The sequence below is a fragment of the Meriones unguiculatus genome, chromosome 17 (assembly GCF_030254825.1).
Source record: "Meriones unguiculatus strain TT.TT164.6M chromosome 17, Bangor_MerUng_6.1, whole genome shotgun sequence".
Classification (NCBI taxonomy): Eukaryota; Metazoa; Chordata; class Mammalia; order Rodentia; family Muridae; genus Meriones; species Meriones unguiculatus.
The window spans coordinates 96,972,442-97,000,319 of record NC_083364.1 but is presented as its reverse complement, the minus strand read 5'-3'; the positions used below and the strand labels follow the sequence as shown (position 1 = coordinate 97,000,319).

The 27,878-nt window shown below is 54.2% G+C and overlaps 1 protein-coding gene across 5 annotated transcripts in view; it reads left to right on the top strand.

Moving 5' to 3' along the window:
• The window catches only part of Erg (ETS transcription factor ERG), a 129,657-nt gene that overhangs the window by 67,972 nt on the left and 33,807 nt on the right, over positions 1 to 27,878 (top strand). For all 5 annotated transcript variants that reach the window (XM_060370811.1, XM_021656570.2, XM_060370812.1 and 2 more), the window contains one exon: positions 17,402 to 17,619. In XM_060370811.1, the coding sequence (XP_060226794.1) occupies positions 17,402 to 17,619 (218 nt within the window). The remainder of the gene's footprint in view (positions 1 to 17,401; positions 17,620 to 27,878) is intronic.

The following is a 27,878-nucleotide window of genomic DNA, read 5'->3' as shown; positions in this document are numbered from 1 at the left end:
GGAGGGGACAAGGATGTTATCATTTATTCCCCATCGTCACATTACTGTCAGCAGTCAGCCCAAACACATGAATTTATGACTTAGGAGACAGCAGGTCTTGCTTAAGAGCTGCCTGCATCTTCTAAAGTATTAAAGAATACTTTAGTTGAAATAAAAAAATAGCATGATATCATAAAATGTTTGTTATGAATTAGCATTGACTTAGGGGAAAGAAGGAGAACAGAATAAAGCAAAGTGCCCCAGGGGAAGCGAAGCTCAGTTAATCGTGGCCAGTTATACATGTTTATTTCCTGAGAAACCAGACGGTTCCCCGGCATCCATGTCCTCCTCGTGTGCACAGTAAGTGTTAGCATTCGTGGCTGCGTGTCTACGAACTCTCAGCCTGGTGGAGACGTCCTAAGGAGCCTTACAGATGGCAGGTGGCCATTGATTTTTGTTTGTTTACCTCCTAGCGTGGGTTAGGACACTCCCTGTTTTCACATGGGCTCTGGGTGTTGAACCAGGATCCTTATGTGCTGAGAATGCTTGTTGCTGCTTGGGCTTGCGGGATTCAGTGTGGTGTTGCACCATCTCCCTAAACAACCAGCATCTGGAGCTAATTGTAGAGCAAGATGAGAGAGCTGGCCACAGCCCTTGCACGTGACTGTTGGAGAGCTACATTCATGTCTTTGTTCTATCGGTTAAGAAAGGTCAATCTCTGCTGCAGCAATGAGTAGCCCTAAAACACGAGTGGATTAAAAGAGAAAAACGTTTTTCTCACACAGTTCAGATCGGTGTGAGATCACCCGCAGGGAGAGAGTGACACAAAAACCATGCTCTAACCCCTACACACTTGTGCCCACGTTCTGATAGTGCAGTTCAGTCCTGCAGCTGGCAATCCAGAGCTCACTTGTGGCTTGCTGTGGTTGCCATGGTGTTTGCTCTTGCCCGGATTAAGAAGTGCCCATCGGTGGACGAACCTTTGGACGTGTCTGTAAGTTGACCACTGTCACTGATCCGTGAGTCTCCACACATCCGACGGTTCTTGAGTATGTAGTGCAGGAAGGCGTGACAGTAGGTCACAGGAGGCTCCTCTTCCCAGCTTGGTGTTTCCTGGAAACCATCTTTACTGCTCTGTTTGAACGTCGGTCAGAGTGAGGCTCCCCAGCCACCTGCTGGGCCCAGGCCAGATTTAGAAGACTGGATTCACTTTGGTAGTGTAGATCTGTCACTCCTGGGAAGAACTCCTGCCTGGCGGGTGCTGGCAGTGACTGAGGCCTCCTCCCTGCTCTTTACCATCGCAGGGCAGAGGTAAAGCCACGGTCTGTCGAGGTAGGTCAGTGTCAATGATGAAATCCAGGACCACACGCTGGTCCGTGTGAAGCAGTGTCTACCCCTGCATGCCCATGCCGCCGCACACGGCTTTCACATGCAGTTTTCTGTCTCCTCACGTGGCTCCAGGGGGGACCTCAGCATCTACAAAGCAGGCCCTTTACCACCTGCGTCACCCTCCCTGGGTTGTGGTCTTCTCACACAGCTACCTCCTGTTGTGCCACAGCGGCCGCACACTCATGAGGGCTGCAGCGTGGGTGGTGGAGGCCAGGTAACCTCTTCGGGAGGCTCTGCTTGGTGCTCGGAGAGAGTGAGGGGCCAGGTCTCCACTCCACTCCCTCACGCTTACATCCTCAGTCGCGCAGCCACACTTAGATGGAACACGCAAAGAGCGAGGCCCCAAGCTGCCCGGTGCCCGGCACTCAGCTGCTGAAGTGTGGTTCCTGAGACTCACCATTGCTTTAGACCTTGGGCCCCTCGAGGCAGTGGAGACTGTGTTCCGGCCACGGTTAATCCTCTAAACTGTGGGTCTCGAGCTTTTGGTCTCAGGATCATTTTATGTCCCTAAAAGTCAGAGGTGCAGAGCACAGTTGTTTGTGTCAGTTGTGTCTACTGACACTCCCAGAATGAGATAGGGAGTGAGAAAATTTGAAATACCTGCTTACAAATTCACTTATGAATGACAGGGATACAGCTCCGTGGTCACACAAGCAGTATGTTTGTTAAGGAAAGCAGCTGGACTTAGTAAGAGAGAAAGGTGTGTTGGTTACCTGTGTGACAAACCTCTTCAGTGCTCAGCCTGAAGTGCCAGGGGGGGTTCCCATGTGTTTACACGGCTTCCCTGCTCTGTCTTGCTCTGAGGCAATTCGCAGCCTCTGGCGAATGTCCTGAACAGCTGTGAGAATGTGGGACAGGGGAGGCAAACGCTGTTTCATGTGTCAGAAAGCAGCTTTGCATGTCACAGCCCCTAAAGGGCCCTAGGACCCCCCTGGGTGTTCCTGGGTCGTGCCTGGGTAGCTGCAGCCTGGCCCTAGGGTTTTGTGTGGAGACTCCAGCACTGACCAAGGAGACATTCTCATCCTCCTGGACCAGCTGTCATGGCTAGACTGTGTCTCCACACTAACATGTCCTGACCCCCAGTACCACAGAATATGGCATTCTTGATAAAGCCTTTACAGAGGTCATCAAGTTCAAACAGGCTCTTTAGGGTTAGGCTCTGTTTCGCTGAGAGAGAGGTCCTAATAAAAAGGCCAATTAGACACAGACACGGGAGCGTTCGGAGGGAAGAAAAGTGAAGAGGCAGGAAGAAAACGGCTGCACGACCAGAGTGGTCCGTTCCCAGGCCGAGGAGAGGGGCATGAGCAACCAGTCTGGATGACACCCTGGCCTCCCACTTCAGCCTCCAGAGTTTTGAGGTGAGGAGTATGTCTCTCCCATTACCCAGGAGTGACGTTGTGTGTGTTGGCACCAGATAAACACGCCCACACCGCCCAGCATTGAAACTGGGTTCAAAGGAGCCTGTGAGACCCAGGCTGGCAACTTGGAGAAATCTCGAGAGCAGAAGAGGAGCTGCCTTTCCTTGGCGAGGGGCAGCCAGACGCGCTGAGATGCTCTGAGAATGAGAATTCTCCAGAGGCTGGCCGGCGCTGAACAGTTACAAGAGCCCCTTCCTCAGACATGGTTACTCTTTCGTTTAAACAGGAAATAGCTGGTGATTTGCACGGTTGCTCAAGCCCAGAGACCATGTTCGCGTGTGTGCACACGAGAGCAGCGGGGGTCTCCAGGCCTGACTCTTACCTTCCCCCGCCACGCCGCACAGCTGGCGATGATGCGCGGCCGGGGATTCCCCAGTCTGGGTAGTCCTTTCTGTCGTCATGGCTCATGGCCGCTGGCTGCTTTTCTTCAGGGAACGGGTGAGGGTAGCCTCCATGAGGCGGGTCATCTTCATGAGGAGGCGGGTCGTGTAAGCCCTTGAAAAGTAGCCACAGGCCATCTGGATGAAAGTTCCCGAAGGTTCTGTGCAGAGGGCCAGATGGAGGACCCTGGAACATGTGGGCCAGGGCGGCAGCATTTTATTAGGCTTTTGGTGTGCACACACATGGCCGACACAGCACGCATGCTCCGACCGGACTGCGTTTGAAAATAATAAAACTTAAAAGATAGAATTTTCTGTGTGGAGCGTCCTTATGAGGTGGAGGACATCAATCAGTCTCAAGGAGGGAGATGGTTTGTGGCTTTTTGCCAAGGCAGCCAGAGGGCTGCCGTCCTGCCCCCCAGCACTCTTCCGAACCTGGGCTTACTGCAGCTGCTCCCTGCCGTAGCTCACTCACCTGCACATCCTGGGCCCCGAGCTTCCTCTGCTCTTCCTCCTCAAGCTCCCACCCCCTTCCCAGTGCTAGCCGCTGGCTTGCTCAGCTCTGTCGGGGGCTGCAGCTCTGGTCCCTCCCCGTGTGCTCAGGCCTTGCCTGCAGCTTCTGCTGTGAAGGCTGTGTGTGGGCAGCACCCCCCCCCCCCACCTGAGGCACCTCTGCCCTTTATTCTTCCCAGTTCTCGCCCACGAGATGTGGGTTTGATCTCCGTGACCTGGGAGCTCTGGGGTGGGATTCTGAATACCCACTGAGGTCTGAGGTGCCGCTTCTTGCTCAAGAACAAAACGAGGTTTTAATTCTCTCTGTAAATCATTTGCCGAGTGAGGAGAGGTCGGGGTGGTAGATAACTGGCCTCGCCGAGAAGCGTCTAGAGGCTTCTAGAGCGTGAAAGTTTAGTGCACACTTGCTGAACTTATAAGTAAATGTTGTTTTGAGGATAACATGTAAGTAGAGATGGCTTTCTGGGCGAACTCTTGACAGTTCTGAGTGAAGTGATTTTGACCCCAGCCCATCTGTTGCGTGCAGAGTGATGGGTCCTGAAGCTGACAGGGGTTATCAGGGGAGCAGATGGAAGCTGCTCTGTCTTGTGGGAAGCTGGGGTCCTGTGGATCTTTAGAGGACGCCCCGGTGTGCTCACCCTCTCCTGTTCTGAAGAATATAGTCAAGTAGCAGTGGTGTGGAAAATGGTGACAGGAGGAAAGCTTGCATCTGAAGACGGCCCCAGGCAGGGCGCTCCCTTCTCCAGGACCATCCCCGTTCCTCAGCAGTTGCATCCATGGGGATTTGGGTCACCCAGGGACGGGAACCAGGTAAAACCCAGAGTCAGGAAAACCCCATCGTGCAAGTGCTCTTCCTCCAGAATAGTCTGCCCTCGGCATTAAGCTGGCTGTGGTGGGCTGAGAGCATGGGGGAGGGGAGGGAGAGGCCACAGGGTGTATGCACAGAGGGTGGCTTGAGGAAGTGGTGCTCGCTGAGGGACGTGTTCCAGGACAGTGCTGCAGTATAAAGAAGCAGGAGAGGAAGAGTAGGAGAGAGGAGGACAGAAAAGGATGCCATGGAGGCCTTGGGGAGCAGCCAGACTAGCTGGCTGTGTTACGCAGCTGATGAAGGACCAGCAGGGCACGTAGACCTGATGGTGCTGGCCACAGCTCACCGCTCATCTTGGCGGAACAGGGGCAGAACCAGACTGCCCAATTAGGGGAGACTGTGGGGGCTGAAGAGAACTCCTTAAGCACAGACGCCCCTGGTTGTCTGAGGATGGTAGTGGTTTGAGACCTTTTTTGGGTACCAACACCAAGGTGCCAATGCCCCGTGGGTGAAATGGCTCATGGTGTGCCTAGACCTGAGCACAGCTTCCTGTAGTCAGCTCTTTGCCATTTGTAAGATGGCATGTGTGAGTCCTCCTCATACTGTACTGTTTAGGGGTGAGAGCCAAGGCAGCAAGGCTGCACATTTTCACTGAGACTGTGTGCCGTTCAGTACGTGCTGCTGGTTGACACTGTTGGTAATGGACCTGGCTGAGGGCATGTCCCTGTAAGGCTAGGTGCTGTCCACCCCTGATACTCACACTGGCTTGAAAGCAAACCTGGATGTTGGGAGACCCTGGCCTGAGGAAGGGAAGGCTGGCTCTCAGGTGGACCCTGCATGTTCCCCGGATGAGCGCAGCTCGGGAAAACGCTGTGGATGGGCAGGGTGAGTGCTGTGCGGTTGTGGGGTGCTGGTGCAGGGTTATGTTTGTTGTGCCGGGGCCTGTGGCAGCCTGCCCGTGTAGGCACGCATGCAGGACCGTGGAAAGTTCAGTGTTGATGCTGGGCCAACCTCCTTGTCTTCTTGAGCTCAGAAGCTCAGCTGTTAGGAGCTGACAGGAGCCTGAGGTTTCCCGACTTACACCTTTAAATTCCTCTCCATCACTCTCCAGTGTGCCTTTGATCATAAGAGGAGACAGGTCAAGCTGGCTACGCTGAGGGAAGGGAAAGGTGGCTTCTCTTCCCTCCCCGGGAGGCTGCTCTTCTGTCCTCATGAGGCTGGTTGTGCGTGTGTGATGGATGGGCAACTCCAAAAGCCCTCTCTACTCAAAGGGGAAGTGGCCTCACAGGCCTCGGGCACCACCCCCCATCACCCATGCCCACCTCCACCAGCAGGTAAATTACGAGGCTCAGGATCTGTGTGGGGCTCACAGCAGCTATGTACCCCAAAACTTGCTGTTTATCCAACAACAGTGGTGAATAGGTAGGGGCGTCCGTGACATCCCCACAGGAAGTGAGGTACCCAGCGACCCTGAGTCTCCTATGGAGGCTGCACTGAGAGAGCAGGCCTCCTGACTGTATGGGGCAGCGTGGTCTGCATGTAGATGGAGTCTCTCAAAGGACGTTTATTTACCAAGGGGCTGAAGCCAGAGGCCTGGAGTGTGAGCGATGTATGAGTGGTTAGGATTTATAATCTGCCTGTGTGGGCACTGATGTCAGTGCTCCAGTCTCGCTGGCAACCTCCTTGGTTGGGGGACATTAAAAGCACAACACCAGCGGGGTGAACCCTGTGCCTCAGACTACGTCATGGGAAAAGAACGAGCCTAGCCCGCAGCCTGCATGTCTGCACAAAGGCTTTGACACACTGGCTGCTGGGTCCCCTTCCTGTGTAGCAACCCAGGGAGATTTATGTCCTGGAAAATCTTCTGCAAAGCACAGGCCCGGCCTGGCCCCAGGGAAGCAGGGACAGTGCTCACCCAGAGGAAATGCCGGCCTGGTGGGAGCAACCTCCACAGTGGGATCAGTGCTGCGTCATGGCGGGTGTGAGTCCAAAGAGAAGGCCACACTGTGTCTGCCTTCCATAGTGTGTGGCCTGCAGTTTTTACAGGAGAGGGGTAAAGAGAGGAGACCTTGGAACCCCACGAAAACAGTAGCAGCTCCACCTGAGGCTCTTCTGCCTGTACCCTGCATGACCTTTCATCAGAAGCACCTTCATCACTAATGGTGAACCTTACATGAAGAGCAGCTAGAATTTGCACAGGGTCAGCAGGGTCACGCCCACACTTGAAGACAGAGATAGGTCCAGGGCACTTATGAAATTAAGCAAACGTGTGTGTTATATAGCATGCATGTGCACATGCATGTGTGTGTGTGTGTGTGTGTGTGTGTGCAGCCATGTGTGTGCACAGACATGGGTGTGCCAGCTGCTTCCCTGTGCGTGCGTGGAGACGGGGTCAGTGTTGGTATCCTCCTCACTCTTCTCCATATTTTGAGACGTGCATTTCACAAAGCAAAGTCACCACTGCAGCTAGACTGGTCAGCCAATGAGCTCCTGGGCTCCCGTGTTCACGGCTGCAAGGGGTGTGCTGTGTGCAGCACGGCGCTCAGCCTCCGTGTGAGCGCTGCGATGGCGCCCAGGGCCTCTTTCTACGCAGCAAGCACTTCGCCCAGTGGGCTCTCTCCACAGCCTTGGAGCTATTGGCACCGAGATGCCCGTAAAGACACAGGCGATTGCACAGAGGGACCTGGACTTCTAGCCCAAGTCTGTGGAACCTTTTTAACTACTTCATCCGCAGTAAGTGTCCATCTCCACCCCATATCTGCGTAGACCGGAGACCTTGCCTCTTGCGCGGGGCAGGGAGCGAATGTTGGCAGATAGTCAGTCAGGTCTTACCCGAGACAGGGCCATAGCAAATGTTAGGGCACCAGGCCCTCACTGAGAAGACCAGAGAGTTGAAGCCCAGGGCATGAGGGACACCACATCTCTACCCAGGGCCCTGTGCTCCTGCCTGTTCCTGACCTGACCCTCCGGACACCTGCATGTCAGATCCACTGTGACCTCCATTTCAGGAAACAGTGTCCATTCTTTAAAACTTCAAGGCTGTTGTAGAGCCTTCCTCTTATGGAAAATTTTAGGCTGGCTGTTTGAAGGCATGAGATAGATACCCGGTGGACGTTTGCTGAGCTGGAGACAGAAGTGTGGGAGAAGGCCAGGACATCTGCTGCTTCCATCTCCCTCCTGCCAGGGCTCTCCATTGTGCCAGAATTTTCTCATGAATAAAATTCTTGGAATTCTGTGGAAAACAATGAATCCATGTGTCAGAGATTCATGGAGGAGACCCATTCCAGATGTGTAATGTGCTGTATTTTTAGCACATGTGGTTTCTGTGGAGGCCAAGCTCATAGGACTGCCTGGCTTTTATGGACTCCCCTTGAAGGCCAGAGGCATGCTGGGCTATCCCCACTTCAGGGAACAGGGGCCCAGGAGGCATCCTGCTGGCGGGGGACATTTTTACACCTTTGTAATCTCGTTCCTCTGACTCTACAGAGACCAGGGCGGGGTGGAGATCACGAAGTTCTTCCCAGGCCAGCGTAGAACACTCCTGTACGGTTTGGGGAAAGTTACAGGGCATGCTGTGGGGAGACAGCTCCGAGGTGACAGTGTTTCCCTTCAAGCAAAAATGTGGACTTTGAATCCCCAGCTCCCACACGGAGAGCAGGGCCTGGCTGCATATGCCTGTAACTCCAGCCCTGAGGGACAGGCCAAGACCGTCTCAAGGACACTGATATTCTGCCCTGGCCTCTGCATCATGCACAGGGCACACGCACTCACACACTCACACACTCATGCGTATGGAACACACATGTACTAGCGTGTGTGAGCATCACATGTGTGTGAGGCATCATGAGCCATTCTTGGGACTCTGAGAGGGTTCGGCTGCATATGGTGTGCTAATGGGGATGTCTCGTTCTGTTTTCTCACTCCTGGTCGGGGGAATCAGCCCTCAGCTGAACCACTGAGCCACACCCCTGGCTTGTTCTAGAGAGGACCATAGACAGGCCCTGAGCTCCCCAGCCTCCCTTTCTAGTGGTCAGAGCGTCCATTGAATCTGTTATCATTGTGGAAACCCACGGGAGAGGGGCTAGTGAGTGAACAAGCTAGCCCACACGGAGCCCGGGAAACCTGTGTGCACATAGAACAGAGACCCGGCTTCCACCTTACACAGAAGGTTCAGTGCGTCCTGAGGAGAGTGAGTAAGCGTGCGCTGGGGTGAGTAACCTTCCCTGCCCAGCTTATTAGAATAATACGTCTAGAGATGGATGGTTTTGCTTCCCGCTGTGTGAGGACATTGTCAGGAACGTCAGCGTTCTCAAACACGGTGATAATTTGCATATGTTCAGGCTTATAAAACGTGAACGTGGAGAAACTCACTGACCTGCTGGGTAGCTGTGATCTGCACGACCTCCGCAGCTGAAGAATTGGGACCAGAAAAGACAAAGCTGAGCGAGGTGAATTTGAGTGTGCTAGCGGCTTCCTGGAGGACGCAGTTATAACAGGGTTCTGACTAAGACTTTCCCAGACTGCAGTTTGAACCAACCTGGAGCAAACTCAAACATGGAGCAGGAAGGACCTGAGAACTGGCAGGGAGGGGGACAGACCCGCTGTGAACTGGGGTGTTCCTCCAGCACCCCAGGACTGGGACGTCTCTGCCCTTTAGTACTGCTCCAGATTTCTCCCACGTTTAGCTGTTTAAAACGAAAAACAGAAGAAACCAAGTAATTTTGTCTGGGGTTGGCCCTGTCACTGGTAGAGTGCCTGCCTGGTGGGCAGGGGGCCCTGGGGGGTGGGGGGACACGGTCAGTGGTGCCATACCCTGCACATGCAGTGTGAAGGGGACTTGATGGGTTTGAAGCAGATGCAGAGACTCACGGCCAAACTTCCGGCAGAGCGCAGGGAGTCTCGTGGAGGAAGAGGGGTGGGATAGAGGGACATGGAGGGGACAAGAGCCCCACAAGGAGACCAACAAAGCTAAAAGATCTGAGCCCGGATGTCCTGCAGAGACCGATGCACCAACGGAGAACCATGCATGGAGAGGACCTGGACCCCTGCTCAGATGTGGCCGATTGGCAGCTCAGTCTCCAGGTGGATCTCTGAGCAAGGGGAGCAGGGGCTGCCTCTGTCATGAACGCAGTTGACTGCTCTCTGATCACTCTCCCCTGATGATGCAGCCTTGCCAGGCCGTGGAGAAAGAGGATCCAGGCGGTCCTGATGAGATTTAACAAGCTATGGGCAGATGGCAATAGTGGAGAACTCCCCCTTTCAGTGATCTAGGGGAAGGGGAAGAGGGAGGGAGGGTGGGACTGGGGGAGCTGAGGGAGGGAGCTTCAGTTGGGATATATAATGAATAAACTGTGAAGAAAAAGTAAAAATTAAAAAAAAAGAGCACGTGGCGCTAAGGAGAAGCAAGGAGGAGAGGCACGGGGGGCAGATCTGGTGAAAACAGATCACTTGCATGTGTGAAACTCGGGTAGCAGTGAGAGGATGGTCATGCTGACCCCCCCCCCATACACACACTCCTAACACCTGAGACACATTAGCAGGGGGATTCCCGTGTCATCCTCTCTCTGCTGTAAAGTCTGTCAGGACTGCAGGAGACCCTGTTTCCAAACAAAGCAGGAACGAACAGACACCATCTTTTCATCTACGGGAGCTGCTAGAAACCAGATAAAGGAGAGACTCCTCTATGACTAGGCTCTGGCCTGCTGGTGGTGATTAGAAAGACAAGACAAGAATCGGCTGGGAAGGGTCCGAGGGCGTGCTGCACAAGGCATCATGGCGGCCCCGCACACAGACAGAGCTGGTGCAGGGCCCAGTTCTTCACACTCGCTCTGTCTAATGTTCCCATGCAGGGAGGAAAGGGGAAGAACTTACTGGCGTAAAATAAAAACATTGGTTTATTAATAGAGGGTGATTTGTTTCGTCGTTTTGTTTTGCCTTTGGAGTTTTCATTGCATGTGTGTTGTGTGTATACGGTGTTGCTCAGCATACCCCAGACCCTTCGCTCACCCCTCCCAGTAGGCCCCATACATACATGGTTTTACATACGTTGTAAAATCTCGGACTACCGCTGAGAGAACGCTCCCAAGGTGTTGTCTTTCTTGCACTGGCTCAGTTGATCGTCATCAAGCGTATTCATCTTCCCACGGATGTGACTGCTTTCTTCTGTGTAGTCCTTTGAATCAATCTTGTTTTTAACTGATCTGTAAGACCCAGAACTTGTGCAGGATAATTCGGTCCCGTGTGACATTTCCATACCTGTGCGCGTTGGGTGACCAGAGTAAGTGTGTGTGGGCCCTCTGCCCTCACCCTTCCGGGACTAAGTGACCTCTGCTAAGCTGCTGTCCCTGGCTCCTTCAGCCCCTGGGTATCCGAGGACATCCCTAGGCCAGCAGGCGAGCAAAGAGGAAAAGGCCTTTAACACTGTATTGGTTGGTTTCTAATTTCCCAGGATACACTGGACAAATGCTTTAGAACCCCCTGACAGCATGGCTCTAGCCAGTTCCCTAGCTTGGTTAGATGGTTAATGGGGGGATAGCTAGTGAGCAATACCAGGGAGATGTTTTGATTCTAGGAGCGTGTGTGGGCGTGCACGTGCGTGTGCGTGCGCGTGTGTGCATGTGTTTCTATAGCAGTCCTGGGTCTCATTCTCTTAGCACTGGGCCAGTATTACAAGTTGTAAATTGTTGGATACTGAAGCAGCACCATATTGGAGAAAAACTCTGTTTAAGTGGATTTAGCTTTGCCTACACACATCTTCCTTTGATGTTAATCCATGTGACATATATACATATACATATATATGGATTAAAATAGCAATGTGTTAAATTAGAAAAACGTGAACAGAAAGCAGGATGCTGTGCTCACCATGTGATGCTCAAGTTTCTCCTCTGAAGACTCGAGAAGGGAAGAAGCCCTTACTATCGGGGGAACAGGAGGATCTCGCCAAGCCTCACTGGCGCCTTCCATCTTACAGAGTTTGGCTTTCACGGCAGTTATAGTTACATGATTCATTGGAAGGCCAGGATTCACTGCATGTGAAGTGCAGAAACTGGAGAGGGGCTGGGGTGGGGTGGGAGACAGCACAGCCCACTCGGTGTTTGCTTCCTCCAGGAGGCCTGATAGCAGTCCTCAGAACCCGCAGGAAAGAGGCGAGGCTGGTGAGAGCTTTCTCCCGGGGCTGGCGGGCGGAGGCTGGCGGGCGGAGGCTGGCAGGTCCTGTGTCAGCTTAGCCTAATTGACGAGTTCCAGGCCAGTGAGACCCTAGCTTAAACGAAAAAAAAAAAAAAGTCTGCCAAGCTAAGGACCTGAACAGTATCACCTGAGTGGACCTGTGGCCTCCATATGCACACACATATATGTGCGTGCATACACACGTGCACACGGGAGCATGCACATGGGAAATGAGCACGCACACTGAAAATGACGTTCTCCACAGGCTTGGAGTCCTGATGTCTCCACGTGTGTTGCCCGTTTGGTTTCCGTTGCTGCCCCCGTAGATACAATGAGGGTTTTTCCAGGAGCATCTCCTGTGTGCTGTGCCTTGGAAAGAAGAGGTGAACCACGGCTGTTTGCAGCGTCCGTCGGTGCACTGACACCCTTAATGCTCTTCCCAGCACTGGCTCCAGTGCGAGCAGAGATGCTGTCCCCACCAGCCCTCATTCTCTTGTGCGTTACATGGCCCAACACGTGCCCGTTCTTCGGATCTGAGTAATCAAATTACCTGAGGAAGGAGTCCCTGTCCCAGGGACTCACACAGAGCAGAGAGAACTGAGTCCTGCAAGTGATACTCCAACCGCCACACTCATTGCGTGTGGGAACACACGTCACCCACAAATAAGTAAATGGACTTAAAATAGTTTAAGACAGGGCACCTTACGTGTGATGGCAGTGAGAAGCTGGTGCCCGGCCCTGGGGTGTGCCCCCCGCCCCGAGGACACACAGGCCGTGTTCACCATCCGTGGATTCCGTGTCATGTCTGTTCCTGAAACCTCGGCTCTGTGGGAAAGAACAGTAACTGAGCTCGGGGACTACTGTGAAACTGAGTGATTCCGTCCCGTAACTCACAGATGACCGTGATTAAAGACAGCCTTACTGTTATTTCACGCTCCACCTGAGCAGAAGCCTCGATGGCTGACTCTCTGAAAGGGCCACTCACGCTGAGACACAGCTGGCTTCGAGCTGGCACGTGCAGGTGGCGTAACTCCAAACCCAGAGTCAGAGGCATGCACGGTGTCCTGTTCTTGTCCTTGGTGGCTTGGTGTTTGTGAGCATGGTAATAATAGTATTTCTGTGGCGGGGCTAGAAGGAGGTTGCTGGCTGGTGTGAGGAGAGCGTAAGGAACAGAGTTGCGTTGGAGTGTGGTGGGAGGCCAGCTGGACGGGCACTGTCGGTTAGGTGGACAGCTCCCCTTGACAAGAGGCCTTAACCGGCACACCCCGATCTCCATTAGCCCAGGGCACACCAAGGCTGGCTCCTGAACCTGCTTCCCCAGGGCCAACAGCAGGACGTATTCCTTGTTTTCAAAGAGCATGGATGGTCGTTCTCCCTCACACTCGTGTGGCAGAGAGCTGCTCGCTCTGTGAGATTTTTTGCTGTCAGCACCTCACCACCCCGGATCTTCAGGAAAGTATGATGGAATCTCTCCTTCAACAGTGGGGTGCTCTCATGGACCCTGCTGTCACAGACCGGAAACAAGTTTGGGCTGAGACCCTGACTTTCTGGCTGTCAGTGAAATGAGCCTAAGAGAACAGTCATTTGTTACAGAAAAGCATCAGGTTCCTGAAAGGTGTGTGTGTGTGTGTGTGTGTGTGTGTGTCTGTCTGTCTGTCTGTCTGTCTGTCTGTCTGTCTCTGTCTCTCTCAGTGTGTGTTTGTGTGTCTATCTCTGTTTCTCGCTGTGTGTGTGTATGTGTGTGTGTGGTGTGTGGATGTGTGTCTGGCTCTGACTCTGTCTCTAGGTCTCTTAGTGTGTGTGTGTGTCTGTCTGTCTCTGTCTCTTAATGTGTGTGTGTCTGTCTGTCTCTGTTTCTTAGTATGTGTGTGTGTGTTTGTGTGTGGTGTGTGAGTGGGTGTGTGTCTCTGTCTTTCAGTGTGTGTGTGTGTCTCTATTTCTTGGTGTGTGTGTGTGTGTGTGTGTGGTGTGAGTGGATGTGTGTCTTTGTGTGTGTGTCTGTCTCTGTCTCTCAGTGTGTGTGTGTGTGTGTGTCTATCTGTCTGTCTGTCTCTCAGTGTGTGTGTTTGTGTGTGTCTGTCTCTCAGTGTGTGTGTTTGTGTGTGTGTGTCTCTCTCTCAGTGTGTGTGTGTATGTGTGTCTCTGTCTCTCAGTGTGTGTGTCTGTCTTTGTCTCGCGGTGTGTGTATGTGTGTGTTTGTGTGTGGTGTGTGGGTGTGTGTGTGTCTCTGTCTCTCAGTGTGTGTGTCTGTCTCTGTCTCTTGGTGTGTGTATGTGTTTGTGTGTTTGTGTGTGGTGTGTGGGTGTGTGTGTGTCTTTGTCTCTCAGTGTGTGTCTGTGTGTGGTGTGTGGGTGTGTGTCCTGTGGAGGCGAGAGGTCGGTATAAGGTCTTCTCTGGTTGCTTCACTGGCAGGATGCCCCAGGATCCACAGGCCCAGTACATCTGGCTGTTTTCACGGGTTTGGAGGATCCAGAGGCAGACATCCATGTCTGCATGGCTTTACACAGCCACCCTCTCCCCACATCTCCCCAAGGACTTCCATTGGAAATGTCAGTAAACATGAGAAGTGTAAAGGTTTCATTTTTGTTTGTTTTTAGTGGAACTATTTTGGAAGATTTTTAGCATCCAAACTCAACATATGCACTCATTTTGATACTGTAGTATAAAATACAGTCCAGCCAATCCTTCCGTTCTGAACTGTTCCTGACTGTTATCCCGGGATCAGGGCTGAGATGAAGAGGGTCCCGTTAGTGTCAGCACTCAGCTGAGGTGGTAAACACGGTGTGTGGACACGCAGCACCTTTTTTTCTGGGGGCAGTGTGGCTAGAGTTTATGTGCTTCGTGTAAGGTCATACAGTGGCCTTGGGAGGCAGCCACAGCCACAGCAGACTACCCCGACTTTCCTGGAGTGGCAACACACACACCCACACACACTGGCACACACTGACACACACTGGTCTGAAGAGCGGGCCTTTTTATAGCCGTGCAGAGGCGGGAATATTGAATTATTGGGCCGCATTCCCGCCAGGTTTTGACTGGTTTTGGATTTGCAGCTAAGAAGCCTCCTCAGACTCTGCCAAGCCCCGAGGCTGAGGTGGTGGAGGATCGCTGTCCCCATGTTGTCTGCGGCTCTGTGTCAGGCTTCTGGGTGGGTGGGGTGGCAGGGTGGCAGGGTGGCAGGGTGGCGGGCAAGATGGCCACTGAGAGGAGGCAGCCGGGGAGCAGGAGCAGGGACGCCAAAGGCCAAGGTCAGAGATTCTCCCCAGGGCCTGGGGTCTGTGCTCCCAGGCCTGGCTCAGCACTCCTGTGTGTGTGTGTGTGTGTGTGTGTGTGTGTGTGTGTGTGTGTGTATGTGTGTGTGTGTATGTGTGTGTGTGTGTGTGTTGCTTGTGTGTGTATGTGTGTGTGTGTGTGTGTGTATGTGTGTGTGTGTATGTGTGTGTGTGTGTGTGTTGCTTGTGTGTGTATGTGTGTGTGTGTGTGTGTGTGTGTGTTGCTTGTGTGTGTGTGTGTGTGTTGCTTGTGTGTGTGTGTGCATGTGTGCGAGTGTGTATGCGTGTGTGTAGCACATGGAGGTCAGAGGTGTCTGTCCCTGTAGCTCAGCTCTCTCCACCCTTTGAAGCCTGGGCCTGGCAGGCAGGCGGAGAAGCCGGTGGCTGCGTGTGACCAGTCTGCCCTGAAAGGGAATGTGGAAGCCCGAGTGTGCGGTTGAACTGGGAACGGAGTCGTGTTTGGGTGTGTGGTCGCCTTTTCTGGTAGCAGTGCCGCTCCTTCACAGCTCCTCCTTGGCTTCATCTCCCTGTTGGGTGTGTGTCTGCACGTGCGTGTGTGTTACATTGTATTGCGTACAAATGATGTGTGTTGTAGAGTGTAAGTGTGTGTGTGTTACTTGGGGTCACCTTTGGACCTCTGTGTAGAATGAAGTCTGAACTTTACCACTTGCAGCGCTTGCCCGGGGCTTCAGGGTCCCTCCTCTGGCGACCTGAGCGATGGCTGGGTGGAGCCTTCCTCGTTCCCCACAGCTCTGACTGGGGAGTGTTGTGGGGCGGGAACAGACGTGTGCCCTCCTTCCCGACAGGCTGTCCCCACTTAAATCGATCTCAGTTAACTTTGATTTCTTTCTTCAGAAAACCATGTGTTGAAATTACACTTTGCCAGATGTGAGATTTTCTCCCCGAGCTCGTGTGCGCGTGCACACACAGGCCCCATTTTAGCTGGGATGTTTCTGTCCTCCCCGCCAGTCCGGCACGCGTGCCCTCCTGTTTGCAGGAGTATCTTACTAACATTTGTGGGTCACTGTTTCTGTCGCTGTTGACGCTCGTGTGTAAGCTTGCGCCGCCACTCCCTCGGTGTAACCTGTTTTTGCCAGTTTCTGCTGGAAATCATGCCTGTGTCCATGTGCCTTCCCATCGGTGGGCAGACACTAGGTGTCGATGTGAACACGTTTCCCAGCAGGACTAGGAGTCGGGGCACAGGTATGACCACACACGTGTGCGCCCTCCCAGGACCCCTGGCTTGCCCGGACCAGCTCATGCACACTTAGCTCGGCCCTGGACCCTGAGGACGGCTTCTGTGTCCCTCCTCCCTCCTTCCCGCTGTTTAACTGAAATCCCCAGGCTGAGGGCCGGTCGCATGGCCACAGCGAGGCTCCTAGAAACAGCGAGCCGCAGGCTCCGCTTCCAGCACCCGTGAGAAACCCGGGCACGGTGGTGTGCCTGCGAGCCCTGCAATCGGGCAGGAGCATGCCAGGCTGCACACTCGGGGGGGTCAAGCTGACCGTGCGCTCTGGGTTCAGGGGCCTCAAAATGTCAACAGCTTAGTGAGCTAGCGTCAGCAACCTGCGGCCTCTACACGGGTATGCACAGGTGTGAGTGTAAGTGCGCACACATATGACTGCACACCCACACGGGTGCACACACACACACACACACACACGCACACACACACACGAGTGCTCTCTGGCCTTCTCATCAGTTGATAACTGTGCCTTGCAGGCCTCCTGCACATTGGCTCTCACTGAGGACTCATCACTGGCTTACGCACAGAAAAGTGTCCCCATTGGGACGATTCTCTTTTTTCTTTTCACAGAACAGTGAAAATATCAGAGAACAGGGCAAGCTCTGTCCTGGTGTCTGGAGGCATCTGGGTAATTCACAGGTTTTTTGTTTTTTTTTTTTTGCTTCATTTATCATCCAGATGTTCACCATCATGGAAGCGTTTGAAACATTTCTGGCTAACAGTGTGGTGTGGGAAGAGCTGCATCTTTGTCTGGCTCCCTTTGGCCGAGGCACCCCTGTCCGCTCTTCCGAGGACCAGGACCTCGGGGTCTCCCAGAGCACGAGGGTCCCCCACAGGCCGAGGTGTTGGTCTTCCCGGCCCCGTCTCTCATCTCTGTGACCCTTCCTCGCCCTGTCTGCTTGAATTACAGATTGCATTTGTCAAGTAATGACACATGCAATTGGATGTCTTCTAAGACCTTTGAAATTCAACTTCCCCGAGTTGAGATTAAAGTGGGCGCTGTCTGGCCAGAGCAGAGCAGGCCTGGGCGCTAGAGCCCCGCAGGTGAGTGGCTCAAGGCCGCTCCAGCCGCCACCGCTCGCAGGAAACAAAGCTACTTTTGTTTTCTCCTTTCTCGCGGAGAACAGGAGGCCAGCCTTTGCAGCCCTGTCATGTCTGCCCCTAAGTGTAGGAAGTGACCCTGAGACACGGCTGGGATGTCCTGACTCCGTTTCTTTCCCTTCCAGGAGGCCTTATCAGTTGTGAGCGAGGACCAGTCCCTATTTGAGTGTGCCTACGGAGCGCCACACCTGGCGAAGACGGAGATGACCGCGTCCTCTTCCAGTGACTATGGCCAGACGTCCAAGATGAGTCCCCGGGCCCCTCAGCAGGACTGGCTGTCCCAGCCCCCCGCCAGGGTCACCATCAAGATGGAGTGCAACCCCGGCCAGGTGAACGGCTCCAGGTAAGCAGAGCTGGCCGCCCCGACCTCCGTTCTTCTTCCTGTCTGCTGAGTCCTGTGTCTTCTTCACTCTGCCCCGGGGACTCTTGAGGGCGAGGCTGCTGGCTGGTGACTCGAGGTGCTTCTGGGGAACGTACTCCCCAGTGGTTTGGGCTGAGGACAGAGGCTGCGAAACCAGTAGAGTGTTTACCCGGAACCTTTGAAGACTCTCGGCTCAGTTCTTTTTCCCAGGTGTGAGGGGAGCGCGCTCACACATGGCGGAGTTCACTTCTGTCTTATGTTCGCTGCTATCTGACATTTCTGTGGAGACACAGTGTTAGCTAGTGGCCAGGCAGGGCAGCGCCCCAGCCACCTGAGTTTACATGGGTCCTTGCCTGTGTGTGCGGCCTCAGCTTAAGCGCTGTAGCTGATGTTTCTTGAGTTTGCCATGGGAGTGTGGCTGGCACTTGGCGTGGTCGCCATGTCTAGCAATCCAAAGCCTCTCATTCCACAGGAGCTTGAACAGTAGCACAGGGGCTAGGGGGACTGCTCGGCAGTTGAAGCGTTGGCCATATGAGCACAAGAACCTGAGCTGGGATCCCCTGCATGCACTTAAAGGCAGGGAGTGTAACGTGTGTCTGCAACAAGATGGAGACGGACACCTGGTTGCTCGTGGGCCAGCAACAGCTTTGTCAGCAAAAACTGACACCAGCAGTGTTAGGCTGCCTCAGACAGCAGTGGAAGTGAAGACTGACGTTAAGTTTGTCCTCAGACTTCCTTAGTGTAAACTGTGCCATAGCACCATGAGAGGGAGAGGGAGAGAGGGGTGGGAGAGGGAGAGAGAGGGAGAGAGAGGGAGGGAGAGGGAGGAAGAGGGAGGGAGAGGGAGGGAGAGGGAGGGAGAGGGAGGGAGAGGGAGGGAGAGGTGGGTAGGTCTAATTTCCATTATACTATCCCATATATACCCAGGGGAATGAATGTAAAACCCAGAGAAAAAGACAGGATTAATTCTCCTAAATGAGCTACAAACTCGTTTATATACCAGATCCTAAGAACGGTTCCCAGTGTTTTGGGCTTCCTGAATACAAAGGCCCTTTATACCCAGTAGGACATTGATCCCCTGATCAGCAGGGAAGCCTGCTCCCATTTGATGGATGAGGAAGCCGCTGAGCCCGCATTGGCTGGCCAGCCCAGACACCACTTAAAAGGACTCAGCGTTTGGATGGGAACCAAGCATGCTGGGCTCAGCACCCAGAACACTTTTCAGCTCGCCGCTATGAGAGGGCCTCTTTGTACATGTATGTCTCCGTGCTAAATGTGTTTAAAGTGTTGTGTTTCGTAAGTGCTGGAAATCATTGCGTCAGCTGCTCGTCGGTGTTAACACAGGTGTCAGTCACAGACCTTCCAAGGATTGTTAGCAGCATGGCTGCCAGGCCGCATGGGGAGAGGGCCGTGCAGACCTGGCCTGCACTCTAAGAAGGGGGCCATGTCTTGTCTCAGATCGAACCCCCCCTTGATGCTTTCTTGGTTTGCCTAGTTGCTTTTGGTCTGCAGTTTTTCCAGTCAGAGTAGCACTATATAACGCAGGCTGGCCTTGAACTCAGGATCATCCTGTTTCTGCCTTCCAAGTCCTGAGAGTGTTGGGTTGTGTTACACTGGAGTGGAAGCAGGGCCCGGAAATGTCCTTAGTCCGCTAACGGCCTCAGTACTTGAACTGGACGTGGCTCACCTGCAGATGAAGCAGGAGGGCTCAGTGATTGGCTGTGTTGGTTCCTGCATCCTTCAGGCCTACAGAGGTCTTGTCGCATCTCCTGGGCCCCAGTTCAGTGGCTTCTCCTAACTATTTCTGTCCTAGGCTTACATGGAGCAGGTCTTCCTGCTGTGATACCTGGGAGCCAAGTTTGAAAGCAGGCCCCTGGCTAGGGTGTGTGGCCTAGCACCAGCACGGGCTCCATTGCTGCCTACGTGGTTTCATGGGAGAAGTGCATTTTGCAGCCTCGTTCTACCAGAGCAAGTCCTGCCTCTGTCCCCAGGGGCAGAGCTCCTGGCTGTGGCTCTCATTGTCCACCCTGTCTACCCATCAGTCACTGCACAGTAGCCAGCAGAGAAGGAAGCAGGAGGAAAGGGAGGAGAGAGGGACAGCACGGTGGGGCACTGTTGGGCTCAGGCCCACTAACAAGCTTCTGAAATAAAACACAAGTGCCAGGATGAACTCTGCTGCTGTTCGAATTGCTCCTATAAAACCTAATAACAGGATAGCAGGGGACAGCAGCGGCTGCGGAGGGTGCCGGTGAGGAAGTCCTTGTGGGCCTGGCTTGGCCATGCAGGATTCTCTCAGACAGATGCTAATTTCAAGTCGTTCTGTAGACAGAGGCCATCGCTCCCCAGCTTGAAGTTCTGGGGTAACCCTGTCTCTCCCATTTCTCCACTCTGACCTCCCTCGTGGAACCCTCCCCCCCGGTTTGTACAATGGGAAGCTGGCAATGTACAAAACTGAAGTCCCAGCTGCCAGCCTCCCACACTTGCCATGGGTACCCGTGGCTCAGCCACGCAGGACAGAGATAGTGTTCCCTAAGGCCACCCCAGCTGCCTTCCACTGCCAAGTGGTGGGGCCCTGCCCAGCGGACGGCAGTCCCTGGCCTCTGTGCTGCTGGTCCAGGCAGCCAGATCCAACAGCTGCCGTGGGCAGTGCCTTTGCCTGGCATCTGTGATGGTGAGCCTGCCTTTCTGCTTTTGTTTTAAATGCCCATACAATGTACATTATGTATTGAGCACATACCCAGCTACCCCTCACCCCTTTTCTTGGCACTCCCCATCCTTTTGCCAATCTAGACAGCTGTACTTATGCTTTCATGTCGTGTGATTTTATGTATCGGTATAAAATCTGTAAGAACCATGAGTGACAGAAAACGAGAAATTTGTCTTTCTGAGACAGACTTAATTCACTGAATATAATTACTTTCAATTATTTTTCTGCAAACTATGTAATTGTGCTCTTTCTATGACTCAAAAACTACTCTGTGTGTTTAGTGTTTATGTGCCATGCTTCCTTGGTGGCACCCCTTGGTGGCGTGCCTGAGAGCCCACAGCTGCTGGGACATGGCTGGGTCCATGCCAAGTGCCCTGCTCTCAGGCCTGTCTCCCGATGTCTTGGAGCCATGAACTCATTGGTTCTGTCAGATGAGGGTCTCCTTGGGGTGGTGTTTCTCAGACTGAGCTCCTGAGTGTGGGTCTGAGGACCAGAACTCGGTCAGGACAGACCCCCAGACTCTGGAATCACGGGAGATGGGGCTAAGTCTTCAGGGAGCACCGGAGGGTGTGCTGGTGTTCTGTGGAGGAGAAGCACCTTGGGAGCCACTGAGGAGGGAGAAGTGAGAGCCCAGGACCTGGGTGCAGGGCCAGTGGGCTGCTCCAGCCCGGCAGGTAGGAAGCTGTGCTTGAGGGGTCTGTCCGCCTGAACGGGGCAGCCTCTCTCTCAGCTCACTGTGAGGACACCAGGCCTGCTGGAGTCTGAGAGGTGAGAGATGCACTCCCTGGACCTTGCCTCTTGGAGCATGCTGGGAAGAGAGACCACACAGGACCTGCCTCACTGCAGCCTGTGGTCCGATAGCAAGGCACTTTTGACGTATTATTTTAAAGTATTTGTCTATCTTACTTGATCCAGGGTCTCGCGTGTCCAAAGGCTAGCTGTAAACAGAGCTGTAGCCAAGGACAGCCAGGAACTCTTGCTGCTTCTGCGTCCACCTTTGAAGTGGCTGGGGTTACAGGAAGTGCCACAACACCTGATTTAGGTAGTAGCAGGAATTAAACCCAGCACCTCACATGTTAGGTAAATATGCCACCAGCTGAGCGACATCCCGTGCCCTGAGCTCTACTACATTAACGGCGTGCCCCGTGAAGAGTGCTGAAGGTCATGAAAAGGAGAGTGGTCACTCAGTTGCCCTTTGACCTCAGACATGACGGTTAAGCACAGGTCATTGATTCAGCTGAGTTTGTTAAGCTTCTGCTGTACACATCAGTGTTCTTAAGGTGTACGATGAAATCCTGTGCTGCTGCCTGTCCAAGGGAGGAAGGCATTTGACCAGTAGACTTGTTAAACGCACGTGAGGCTGGACGAGAGCAGGTGCTAAGGAGAAAAGTCAGGCGGCTCCAGGCAAGGCGGCTCTGCAGGGCCACCTCTCACACAGCGACTTTTGGTTAAATGACAGAGAAGGAGAAGGTCTCTTGGTCACAGAGTGGTTGAGGGAATGCTCTGCACAGATGACCAGCCTGAAACCTCTAGGACCTCAGGAAGGCTGTCATCTTGACGGTGTGTGTGGGGGGGGGGGGTGGTGAAGGAGCAGGAGTCACTGGAGGAGAGGGAGCAGAGAGTGAGTGCCCTCACTACAGAGCCAGCACGATGTTCACAAGGGAAGGAGGGCTGTGCTCGGGCTCCAGCTCTTCTGGCTCCTGTGCTGAGGCCAAGAGCAGCATGCTCTGAGGGACACTGCAGTGTGCTGTCCTGTGCTGTGCAGAGGACTGGAACAATGGAGGGAAGGAGAGACAAGCAGACAGGACAGGACAGGAAGGAGGGAGGGAAGAAAGGAAGGAAGGAAGGAAGGAAGGAAGGAAGGAAGGAAGGAAGGAAGGAAGGAAGGAAGAAGAAATGAAGGAAGGAAGGAAGGAAGGAAGGAAGGAAGGAAGGAAGGAAGGAAGGAAGGAAGGAAGGAAGGGAGAGAAGGAAGGAAGGAGGGAGGAAGGAAGGAAGGAAGGAAGGAAGGAAGGAAGGAAGGAAGGAAGGAAGAAAGGAAGGAAGAACAGGGATTACAAATCAAACATGCTGTGGCTGAACCAGAGCTAGGAAGCCCAGGCTCTTGGGGACAGCCTTCACACTCTGACTTGACTCCAGTAACAGGTAGCAGGCCCTCTGGCCACCACTGGTGCAACAAACTTTCACCCACTCCACCAGTAGGCTCCAGAACAAGGGATTTGCCTCTAGTTGTAGGCTGGCAATGCCTGAAAGACACTTTGTGTGTGTGTGTGTGTGTGTATGTGTGGCAGCTGGGGGTTTCGCACGTGTCTGTGAGTAAAGCCAGTGAATGCTGGCATCACCCCATACTGCACAGGATGGCACTGCCCCTCCAGAGGTGACCTGGCTCCGCATCTTCACAGTGGTACCGTGACCCCCCAGTGGCCTGCTGTGGGCTTTTCAGAACTTTTGATCCTGCTCACAGTTGTGAAGATAGAGCTACGGGAGCATGTAGTCTGTCGAGGGGAGCAGAGCTCAGTTCATGTCACTGGTAGAATGCTCCCGAGTACACAGCCCTAGAACTACATGAGATGGACAAGGTGGTTCTGGCTGTCATCACAGCCCAGATCACAGCAAAGGCAGCTGGATCAGGCGTTCAAGGCCAGCCTTCGCCACACGGTGGATTTGACACTTCCTGCCTCAAACGTGCAATTAATGACAAAACCATCCCCAGAGACTGGCAGCAGGTAGTCTAAACTCAGAGAAGGCCCAGGACCTGTGATGACAGAGTGAAGGGTGAGGTCTGTTCCAGGGACCACGGGAAGACAGCTGAAAAGAGCCACCAGTGGCCAGCATTTCTGCGAGGCACTGAGACAGTTTATAGAGTATTTTAGAACAGAGATATCCAATTTCCTAGCAAGACTACAAAATGCTATGTTACCATTAGACTCGTTTTCTTCTCTTTGAAGTTCATTTGATTCTGTGTCCAGCTCAGGCCCCTCCCCCACAGGCAGTCCCCAGACCCGCTTCATCCCCTCTGGGCTTTCCTCTGGGTGGGAGGCTAGGTCTTCCCTCCCCTCTCCGAGTCGTGTCCATGTTGCAGGTTTTAATGTTGTGTCTGATCTGGTCAGAGCCGCCGTTTGGCTTGTTTGCGTCTTTGTCTCCCATGGGAGCTGCACCTAAGTGTTCAGCGTGAAAGGAGCCTCGGGTGGCCCTTTGCAGTGGCCTTCAGTGAAGACTCACTGCGCTGGACACGGAACTTTAATGTTGTCCCAGATGCCCGCTCTTCACGTTTCTGCTTGCCACTGAAATGCGGCTTTGTGTCCCCTGCTGCAGACAGTTGCCTCCGAACAGGCTTCCATGCCAGGAGCTCTCTGAGCGCCGCTAACCGTGCTGAGTGTCTGAAGCTGCTCTCAGGCGGCTTCTCTGCCGCTTAGGCTGCGCATGCGCTTTCTTGTGCTTTGGGGAGCCGGGGGCATTATTTGGGGGCAGTGACGCTCCCTGGACTAATTGCATTTGCTCCTTTTGCCTCAGGGCTCTGGCTGAATCGGCAAGCGAGTACCCCCCAATTAAGCTCGGCTGCTCTCAGGCCGTGGCTGGCGTAGGCACTTAGAGACTTTCAAGTCAGTGTTTTTTCCTAACAGTAACGGTGAACGGCTTAGTCAGCTTTGGTCTCTGCGACAAAAATACCAAGATGGGCAGCTTCCGGACGATAGAAGTGTGTCCCTCGTATCTCCCAAGGCTGAGGCCTACAGGCCCTGGTGACCTGCTGTCGGAGGGTACCTGCTTCCTGCTGCTTGACTGTGGGGCAAGTTCTCTCTGTCTGTCTCTGTCTCTGTCTCTTGGAGTCTCTCTGTCTGTCTCTGTCTCCCTATTTGGGATGGAAGCCTGTTTGCAGTCTGAGCACCAGAGACCGACATCAGATATCTTCCTCGACCATTCTCTTCACTTCCCATACTAACATGGTCTCTCATAGACCCCAGTCAGATGGCTCACTCGGCCGTCTGAGCTACCTAAGAGACCCCCGTCTCTGCCCCCAGCTCTGCCATTACAGGTAGGCGGCCACACCCAGCCAGCTTTCACGTGGGCGCTGGGATCCGAACCTTGCGTGATTAGCATCTTATCCACGGAGCCGTTCCCCAGCCCTGGAATTGTGTTATATAAAGTCACCAATCCATCCTGAGGTGAAGGCTCCGCTCTTGTGTCCTAGCATCCCCCCCGAAGCCCACCGACTTCATCACATTGGCTTTCTTTTGTGAAATCTGTGAGGACACACGCACACCTGCCACAGTGAGGCCTCGTGAAGTGGCTCCTTTACTTTCATGGACCCCAAGCCTTGGTGAAGGTTAGCCTACCTTGCCGCAGAGGTGGGTGCGCCGAGGGTAGGTCAGGAAGCGACATGGGCTCTGCTGTCTCCTGTCTCCCTACCTCCTCCCTTTTCCTCCGTGCTGTGACATCTTTGCTCCCAGAGGAGGTTAAGCACAGGGGGTGGCCTAAAGGGGACACAGGGCTGGAGCCCTCCCTGTGGGGGTCCCCTGTGGGGCTCCCCTGTGGGGCTGCTGAAGGGCTGCTGCCAGGGAGAGCGGCCTTTGCCTTGAAGGTGGAGTCATTCCAGTCATCAGAATTGACATAGTTTTAAAATGTGAAACCCAAAGCTTGCGCTAGGAGGAGGTTCAGCAAGGTGCTTTCTTTGCAGTGAGGCCTGAGTCTGCACCGCTGCATCCACATAGAAGCTAGGCAGGGCAGCATGCTGAGGGCTCTGGTCTCACCCTGGGGAGGGGCAGGCACAGATCCTGCCAGGGTCTCCTTGGCAGGGCAGCCCAGCCTCGCTGTCCGTCCTGGCGTGAGACCCCGTCTCAAAACTCAGAGTGGCACCCAACACCAGCTTCTGGCTCCCACATGCATGCACACACATGTATAGAACATCACACAAATGCAAACACACAAACTGATCCCATACATATGAATACACATGGACACACACACACACACACACGTACACCCCCACATAACATACAAACGCAAATAGAGACACTCAGTCCATACACCACATACGCACATATGAGTACACACACACACACACACACACAAACACACACACACACACACACACACACACACACAGCCCTGGAATGCTGACTCAGTGATTTCTTTCCTCTGTGAAAAATGTATTTCAAACAAAGTTATAGAAAGTCCCACGGCGGAGATGCTGTGTCTGATCGCTCCTGTGGAACTCAGATTCCGTGGGTCATTCCAATCCCTAATGACAGCCCTCCACAGAGTTTGACTCTCCCTCTCATTCTCGGGACCCAGACGAGGCGCTCCCTCGCTGAGAAGCATTTTCAGCTACAAATACAGGCATGTTCTTAAACAATCACGCTTGCTGGGGAAACGTCCAGCCCGGGTTGGGGGCAGGAGTAGTTGTGGCCGAGGTACCGGTTAATTAGTTGTGCCTTCAGCTGCGGCCTGAGAAGGTTGTCTGGAGGAGGTGGAGGCTCCAGGTGTAAGGGGATATTCAGCTGGAGTAAGAATAACACACGCTGGGAAGACAGGCGTGCGCGGCTCGGCCTGAGCTGGAGTCAAACATGAATCACTCGGGCCCCACCCGCTGCCCAGGCCGTGGGGCCTGAAGCAGCTTTTCCACTGATTCAGAAATAAAACAGAGCCACAAATTACCCTGGAGCTGGCCAGACAATCCGCTCCTTGTCTGGGGCCCTAAAAATACCTTCTGTGGGGCGTCGCTTCCATCACCCTGGGAAACCGGGGAAGGTGGGGAAGGCGCGTGGGCCGACTAACAGCAGGCAGGCTTGGGAGCTTAGGTAGAGTCACGGTCCCGTGGGGCTGGGAGCTCACTCAGTGGGAGAAGGAGAGCTCACTCAGCCCTCTGTGGGGCCGGGAGCTCACTCAGTGGGAGAAGGAGAGCTCACTCAGTGGGGCCGGGAGCTCACTCAGCCCTCTGTGGGGCAGGGAGCTCACTCAGTGGGAGAAGGAGAGCTCACTCAGCCCTCTGTGGGGCTGGGAGCTCACTCAGTGGGGCCGGGAGCTCACTCAGCCCTCTGTGGGGCCGGAAGCTCACTCAGTGGGAGAAGGAGAGCTCACTCAGCCCTCTGTGGGGCAGGGGCAGGAGTACAGTGCCCACTCCTGGGAGTGATGCCTGGACAAAGCTGAACTTGCAGCCTTGCTGTCCTCGTGATTCTTCATCCATATGTGTGGTTCTGAGGCTTGAACCAGGCCTGTGCCATCGGTGCACAGGCACGGTGCCCGTCACGGTGACAGTCAGGTGGCGGGCAACACCAATAACCTCTGCGGGCAGGAGGCTGTGTGGTGGGCGACCTGACCTGCTCCCTGCCTCGGGACCCACCTGGGTCGGAAAGGGGTCCTGGGGTCACCTGAAGAGCCGTTCACCCACGAACACCGAGAAGACACGAGTCAGGGGGTGAGGACCCTGGAAGAGAGCAGAGCCTCCAGCCCTGATGGCGGAGGAGAGAGGAAAGGATTGGAACAAATGTGAGCGTGTGAGCACATACGTGCCCCTGCGTGTAAGTGTGCGTGGAGGCCAGGCGACAGGCTTGGACGTCATTCCCCAGGTGCCACTCGCCAGGTGTGTTCTGTGAGACGGCGTACCCCCCCCCCCCCCGGGCTGGCCGAGCAGCAAGGAGCTCCCACCCCACCTCTCTGCTGTCTCCCCTCAGGTCCTGAGGCTCCTCATCCTGGGAGGCGCCGCTCACTGAGCTTGCCCCGCAGCCCAGTGTGAGGTCAGTGGGACCTTGAGCAGGGCCCAGCGTCTCTGCCGGCTGTCCCACAGAGGGTGCACCCCGGGTGCAGGTGGCTAGAGCGCTCAGGCTCTTTCCCGGTGACATTCCTGGGTGGATGAGGGCCTTGCACACGCCCGTCAGGCTGAGGGCCAGGGCTCTGCCGTTTTCCAGTGGGTCTGTCCTGTCATGGAGCCCACCCTCCCGAAAGCACCCACCTTGGCAGAAAACAGACTGCGTGTGCCAACTTTATGTTGTTTTCCACAGACCAAAAAGACCTCGTTTTATATTTCCCAGCGTGGTTTTCCGGGCTTACTACCTCTTCTTTAAAAAAAAAAAAAAAAAAAAAAAAAAAAAGTGCATGTGAAGACAAGTGAGACAAGTGAGAGAGGCTTTCCTCTTGGGCCGCACGCCACGAGGTCCATGCCATGACACCGGCACCAGCTGTCCTGCTGTCCGTCCTGGTCCCTGGCCATCATTCCCTCCCAGTGACCTGAGCCAGGTCCACTCCCACTCGGCTCCCGGGCCCGAAGCCTTCTGCCCTGGTTTTCTTTCATGTGTGCAGACACCACCGTCTGTGGCTGGAGTGCCTGCAGCACGGCTCCTGAGGTAGGGAGTAACACGCAGTTGCAGGTGATGTGATCCTCAGCCGGACTCCAGGAGCACATGTGTCCTTGCAGCACCGCCTTTTCACACCTGTGCACTCACGGCCTCCTCAGGGGCTCGCCTCACTCCCACTCGCCTGTCTCCACTTGGCCAACAAAGTAACGTGTGCTCAACAGCCTGCTCCTCTGAGGAGGAGA